Below are 6,693 nucleotides of genomic sequence, written 5' to 3'. Positions count from 1 at the left end.
CTCTGTTAAGTCCATCTGCTTAGCCTGAGATAGGGAGGCGATAAATAAACTAGCCAATAGCTAGGCGACCGAGGCAAGAGCTGAGCAGTGACTGTGCCTTGCTGTGAAGAGAAGAGAGGGCTTGTGAAGTGAATAGGAGTGGCGTCTATTTGTGGTGTGGGGAGGGGTGGGGAGAGAGAGAATAGATAAATGATTGATAGATAGATAGATAGATAGATAAGAGACAGAGGGAAAAGAGAAGAGAAGAGAAGAGGAGAGGAGAGAAGGGGAGGGGAGGGGAGGGGAGGAGAAGAGAGGGGAGGAGAGGGGAGGGGAGGGGAGGGGAGGAGAGGAGAAGAGAGAAGAGAGAAGAGAAGAGAAGAGAAGAGAAGAGAAGAGAAGAGAAGAGAAGAGAAGAGAAGAGAAGAGAAGAGAAAAGAAGAGAAGGAAGCTGGCTCACATCTCCAGGGCGCCCATCTCCTCCTCTCCTGGAACCTCAGCATCACAGCATTGCAGGGACCCAGGATGTGGACCAGGCCAGCCCCACACTGTCCTAGACCCCTTTCCCCAGCAGGGGGCCCTTCCATACAGGCGAAGCTCTTCCTCCTGGAACTTCGTTGAATGCTGGCCTCCTACCTACTCCCCCGACCCCTCCTCACTCACCATGGTCCTGAGCAAGTCCTCCTTGCTATCCCTCCCCAAGCTCATCAGAGATTTGAAAACAGTATTCTATGCCAAGCCCCTCCCCCACCTCCAACACACACACACCTACCTTAATTCCTAGCTCAGTTGCCCCCAGGTCTGTCTCACACAGCTTGGCATCCTTTCTTAGCCCCGGGAAACCCTCCTAAGCCAGGCCAATGGGCACAAGGCCTGGGGCCTCTAGACCCTGCAACTTCAATTAAGACTGGTAGCATCCTTCTTCCCCTTTTAAAGAAGAGAAACCTGAGACCCAGACCGTTGCCCCGAGAGCTGCAGTGACGTGGCTGCAGGGCAGAGAATTCTGCTGCCCAGCACAAGCGCAGAACGAGACTCATCCACAAAGGGCCAGGCCTGTCCTAGGACCAGTTCCTACGACCTTCAAGCTGCCTCCCACTTGTCTTTACTGGTCAGCAAACAGTTCCCACGAGGCCACCCCAATACTGTCTGAAAACCTTCAGTGACTCTCCGTTCCTTATGAGATTAGACACTTACACTAAGTTCGGAAATTAGAGCAAGCTGGTCTTGCCCACATTCTAAGTCGGCCCCTTTCCACCTTCTCCTCCGCTGCTGCCCACCAGGCCCTGCACTTCAGCTCCTCGCTCTCTAGAGGGGTCCTGTGTTCCCGGCTTCTGAGCTGCGTGCCTCCACTAGGATGCCTCCCCCTTCCACCTCTGGACTAAGAACCCTTCTTGGATTTCTCCTCTTGGGTATGTTCTCTGATCCTTGGAGCCCTCACTGCGGCCCTTGGGTTGGTACTTGTTGGCTCCTCCTCCTCCTCGGTGCGGACAGCAACATCTCAATGAACACTTGCTCTCCTGCTGGTCAGTGTGATCGGACTTGGGAACGATTTTCGTACAAAGAGATGGTTCCATTTCATCTCTTCCCAGGTAGCTCCTTTGCTCTGCACCCACCTCTTTGTTCTTCGGCTCATTCTCCTTGCTGAAGATGACCACCTGGGAAGCCAGTTCCTTCAACTCCTTCTTCCAGGCCTCTGCGGGGAGGGGACAAGATCCTGGCAACTGCTGTCTGGGCCCCTCCTCCTCACCCTCCCTGTGGCACCAGGTGTTGGGGATGCTGTGAGTGGAAGAGCCTCCTGTCCTCCCAGCCTTCCATCTGCATCTTAAAGGGGAGGGGAGACGGTGCCCTCCGGGAAGGATTAGGCGTCACACCATTGGTGGGTGGGAGGGTGGGTATGGAGGGGGCCCTTAATGTCCTAGCCTATGATTTTATGGGAGACATTGGACCGTATTTGGTTATTTGTGCCAAAATGCAAGTGGTTTAATCTAGCTTTGCCTCTTTTAGGAAACTGAAGCCAAGATTGAGATGCAGTTGCTATGCAGTGCCAGTTACTAAAATATGGAACTGCTCCTGTAGAGGGCGGTACAGAGCACCAAGCAATCCTTCCAAACCTCTGCCCTGCAGGCTGTCCCAACCCCTGGCCTGCACCCCTAACAGAAAGGGCACAGCCCGCGGAGCAGAGGCCTCAGAGCGCGCTGTGGTGCTGTGTGTGGCTGCCTGTTCTGATGGCTGGTGCCTCAGTACAAGTACTAATAATTTCCAGTATCATTCCTCTACGGCCTGAAGTCCCACGATGTGCCCAAATCTGCTTGTCCTCCCCTGTGGTTACTCCTCAAACACCTCAAACCCAAGCAGGGGCACATTGCTGAGATTTCGGGGTTGGCGAATAATGCAGATGCCAAAGCTGGAGGAAATGAGGGGGAAAACGGGGTACCTGACCAGATCCCACTTCCTTCTCAGGCACCCACCCAAGCGGGGCAGCCCTTGGGGAGAGGTGTAGCCCCAAGGTAGAGGTCTGTGGCCCCAGCACCCACCTGGCTTAAGCCGGGGATCCCGATTGGACTGTGGGTCTCCAACAGGGATAAAGAGGGCAGGCATCCCCATCAGAGAGGGGGAGAGGAGTGCAGTTCGAGGCAAGGCGGTCAGAGAGAACCTGTCCTTGACGACACAGACGGGCTTCCCGGTGAGATCTGTGAAGGGACAGAGGCCGTGGGAAGGGGTGGCTGCGTGGACCCCAATAGCTCCAGGAGGCTGGGTAGGTAGAGCACTTCCAGTAACCAGAGCCCGTAGATCGTTAGAGCGTGGAGAGCCTCTGCAGCCACCTAGACATTACCCCCGGGGCACTTAGAATGGACACGAAGGGATGGGCTCAGGGTCACGCAGCAAGTCGGGCTTCCTGCGACCCTCGTCCTGAGGTCCTGTGGGCTTTCGATGACAGCAATGACTGCAGGTGTGAGCAGAGAGAGGCAAGCAGCCTCAAAAGGGACCCCTGGGTGTGGAGAGGGACCTGGGCTCAAACCACAGGGAGTGAGATTTAGCTAAACTCCCTGGATGAAACGTCTCTCCATCTGTCAGCCTGTGCAGGGCCGAGTGCCGGGTAGCCTGGAGGCGGTGGCAGGCGGTTTACACATGAGGACCCTTTGGCCTAAGGTCTGTGTGATATTGTTACTACTGGACAGTTACGCTCTGAGGACCAGCCTGAATGGGGCAGAATGGTTGCTCACTGTCTCCTTCCCCAAACACTTTCCTTTTGGACCCCTCACTGTCCTGGCTCGTCCTGGCTCACCAGCCACTCCTCATTCCCTCTGCTGCGTACTCCTCCTCACAGCCTCTGAGCCTTGGGGTCCCTGGGACTCCGTCCCCAGGTTCTCGTCTCTTGTATCTACACAGTCTCCTGGATGAGCCCATCAAGGCCCACTTCAAACACCATCCGTACCTGAATCGCTCTCCTGTTTGTGTTTCTCCCCTGAACTCCAGACCCAATTGCCCGCCCCGTGCCTCCACCTGGATGTCTAAAAGGATCTCACATTTTGCATCTCTCAGTCCTAGACCAAACTCTTGACTCGTCTCCTCTCCTCCCCTGGTCCCCTCTGAAGTCTTTTTGTCCCAGTTTTCCAGTTCCTCAAGCCAAAAGCCCAGGAGTCAACATTGATCCCCCTCTTCCTCTCACACTATTTCTAATCCATCAGCAAATCCTGTTGGCTTTACCTTCTGCATATCTCTGGAGCCGGACCACTAACTCTCCCACCTCTACCTCCCTGGTCCAAGCCACCATCCCCACAGAGGCCAGTAGATCACGCCTGACACATGTTTGCTCTCAGCTTCTCAGTGGTTCTCAGCCGACTCGGTGAGATGGCTTCGTGACGACTGCAGTGACCGGGGCCCTCACTGCCTCTCTGCTGCATCTCCCTTCTCTCCATTACTCGGCTCCAGCCACATGGGCCTCCTTGCTGCTGGGCCTTTGTACTTGCTGTGCCCTTGGTCCTCCCTCCATCCCCCCACATCCACATGATTGATTCATGCTCTCTCTTCTTTTAGTTCTTTACTCAAAAGTCATGTTTCTCGGTCGTGTCTTCCCTCTGTAGCCTTGGCACTTCCCATGCTCTGACACCTCATCTATTTCCTATTCTTCCCCACCAGAGAGTCAGCTCCCTGTCTTGGTCATTGTCATATTCCCAGGGTCCAAAAAAGTGCCTGACTCGGGCACAGTTCACACTCAGTAGATACTTGAGGATGAAATGGCCTGTGTTTGTGAACCAAGTGCAGCTCAGAGGCAAAACATTCATCCCTTTCTCTGATTTGTGAGGGGGAGGACCCGCAGCAAGGGAAACCCTGTAGGGACATGTAGTCTGCCCCTGGAGCCTGCCCCCAAGGCAACTCTTGGCTTGGTCAAGTGCTTGCAAGTGGCCAAGCCACTCTGTGACCCTGGCTGAATCCCCTTCCTCTCTGGGCCTCACCCTAGAAATAGAGACTGGGTCCTCCCTTTCCAGGTTTTAAGAGCACCCCTCCTCCACTGCCCACCAGGCCCTGGCCTACCCCAGCCCTACCTTTGATGTGGGTCACACGATGGGGGTGGGGGTGATGCCGGGAGAAGAAGGAGGAGTGGCTGAGGCGGCCGAAGTGGTAGGCGTTAGGGGTTTCGGGCTTGGCGGTCCTCAGTTCCTCTCGGACCACCTTGAAATCCACGACACCTGGGACCACAGGTTCTTTCTGGGGCCCTTCGACCCCGTAGCTTCTTGGCTTGTGCTCTGACTTCTCAGCCTTTGGCTCAGCCTTTGGACTGAAGAAGAAGGTCAAGGAGAAGCTAATGAGGCTTCCTGGCAGCAGTGTCTGCCCCAGCTTGGGGCTTTTCAGAGTCCATTCCTGAGATACTCTGAAATGTGGTTTCCAGGGTTTCTCTGCCACCCGCCGGCCTCCAAGTTGGGCCTCCCACAGGGTCTCCTCCCAATTGGGACAATCCAGTCCCAGGGAGGCTTCTGTCTTCCTCAGGTGCCTTAGTAGGAAGCTGGAATCCATCTGAGAAAACACAGGTAGAATTCCCCGGGACCCCAGCTTTCTTTCACAGACCATCTCTACAGCCAGAAAGAGAAGCTATAGACCCACCAGGCATCCAAATGCCTGGATTGGAGCAAAGACACATTATATACACCTCCGAGCCAGAGGGCTGGCCCCAGCAAGGGCCTCTCCCCAAGCCAAACTGTTGGCTGCCCAAGAGAAGCCAGCTACAGGCTGTCACCCTCCCCCATGCCATCAGGGGCAGTTTTGGCCCAGACACAGCATGCGGGCCAAAGCTGTCCCCAAGGCCAGATTACACCAGCAAGTCCTTGCCCCCCGGGGCCCTCCCAGGAGACGCCCAGCTGATGCGGCGGCTCTCAGAGCTGCGACGCTGCAGGGAAGCTTCAAGCTCTTGCTTCACTTCACTGGAGACAAGCCGTCTCAGGTTCTCTGTCCTCCACCCTGCACCCCTTCCCTCTCAAGGATGCTGTGCTTTTTCCCCTGGTGGATGAGGTCGAAGTCGGTCCAGCAAGGATCCAACGGTGGGCTGGTCCTTGGTGCCTGGCTTTCCCTTCTCCCGGTGACCCTGGCTGGAGGGAGTCCCTCTCTGGTACAGATGGACTCTGGATATGCTAAGCAAGCTGTTCTGGACCCTCTGAGGAATTTGCTGACCAGGCCCCTGAGTTTCCCGTTCCATTCTCCGGCCGCCTCTAAGAGATCTGGGACTTAAAGAAATAAAGCAAACCTTCTCTGAAAGTCATAGTTAGCTGGCCTCCCCAAACCCCAACTAACAGAAAGTCACCACCTGAAAACCCCTGGAATTTCTGTGCTCAGTGCCCCTGGCCCCTGCCATCACATCCTCTCCCCATCCAGAGAGGGTTCCCGCCTGCGACCTGTGGTACCTCAGGCCTGAGAAGCCAATCAGGGCCTAGTTGATGGCAGTGGGAGGTGAGGAAGGACTGCCTTTCTTGGACTCCCAGTCTGCTGAGTTCCCCTGAGGCCCCCTTTGTCCCTACCACCTCCTCGGTCAGCAGGGTAGGCATTTGGGGCCTCACCTCGCCCGGGGTAGTTCAGCTGGTTGGGTCTTCACCTCCGCAGCCATTGTACGGTTTCTAACAGAACAAAGATCCATGTTGAATATGTATCAGAACATCTTATAGACTGGCAGTGGGAAATCAACTGGAACAGACACTTGGGGAGAAAAGCATTGGCAATATCTTGCGAAATTGAATGTTTGCATGCTATATCATCCAGCAATTCCTCTTCCAGGTATATAACCAACAGCAACCCTTGCAGATGTACAACTGGGGCTATCTGTAAGTATAGTCAAACTAACATGGTTCAGATTAGTAAAAACTGGGGACAATCCAAGTGTCCAGTGGCAGAAGAGTGCATCAGCAAGCTGTGGTACATTCTGACAATGAGCATTACATTGTAATTGAAATGGATGAACCACTGCTACATCGATGAGTCTTGCAACTATAACGCTAAGATGAGGAAAGCAAGTGGCAAAAGGCCATATGGCCTGAGATCCTTATAAAAAATAAAATTCAAAAGCAAGTAAAAGTATATAAATATGTGATGAAACAAGAAAAGACAAGCAAGGAAATGGTAAACACAAAATTCAGCTAGTGGCTCTTTCTGAGAGCGGGTGGGGAGGGGAGAGTTGGGAGAAGAGCACATAAGATGTGTTAGTGGTGATATTCTCGTTCTTGGTTT

General features: G+C 54.3%; 1 protein-coding gene across 1 annotated transcript in view; it reads right to left on the bottom strand.

Moving 5' to 3' along the window:
* Nucleotides 1-6,076, bottom strand: part of TBATA (thymus, brain and testes associated) — an 11,789-nt gene extending 5,713 nt beyond the window's left edge. The window contains exons 1-5 of the mRNA XM_023763583.1: nt 6,030-6,076; nt 4,527-4,759; nt 2,514-2,669; nt 1,589-1,672; nt 1,235-1,245 (exon numbers count right to left, since the gene is read on the bottom strand). Coding sequence (XP_023619351.1) covers nt 1,235-1,245; nt 1,589-1,672; nt 2,514-2,669; nt 4,527-4,759; nt 6,030-6,076 — 531 coding nt within the window. The remainder of the gene's footprint in view (nt 1-1,234; nt 1,246-1,588; nt 1,673-2,513; nt 2,670-4,526; nt 4,760-6,029) is intronic.
* Between the last annotated feature and the right edge of the window lie 617 nt (nt 6,077-6,693).

Source organism: Myotis lucifugus, unplaced genomic scaffold (genome assembly GCF_000147115.1).
Source record: "Myotis lucifugus unplaced genomic scaffold, Myoluc2.0 scaffold_292, whole genome shotgun sequence".
Lineage (NCBI taxonomy): Eukaryota > Metazoa > Chordata > Mammalia > Chiroptera > Vespertilionidae > Myotis > Myotis lucifugus.
The sequence above is the reverse complement of the archived record's forward strand: the minus strand, read 5'-3'. Positions and strand labels throughout refer to the sequence as shown.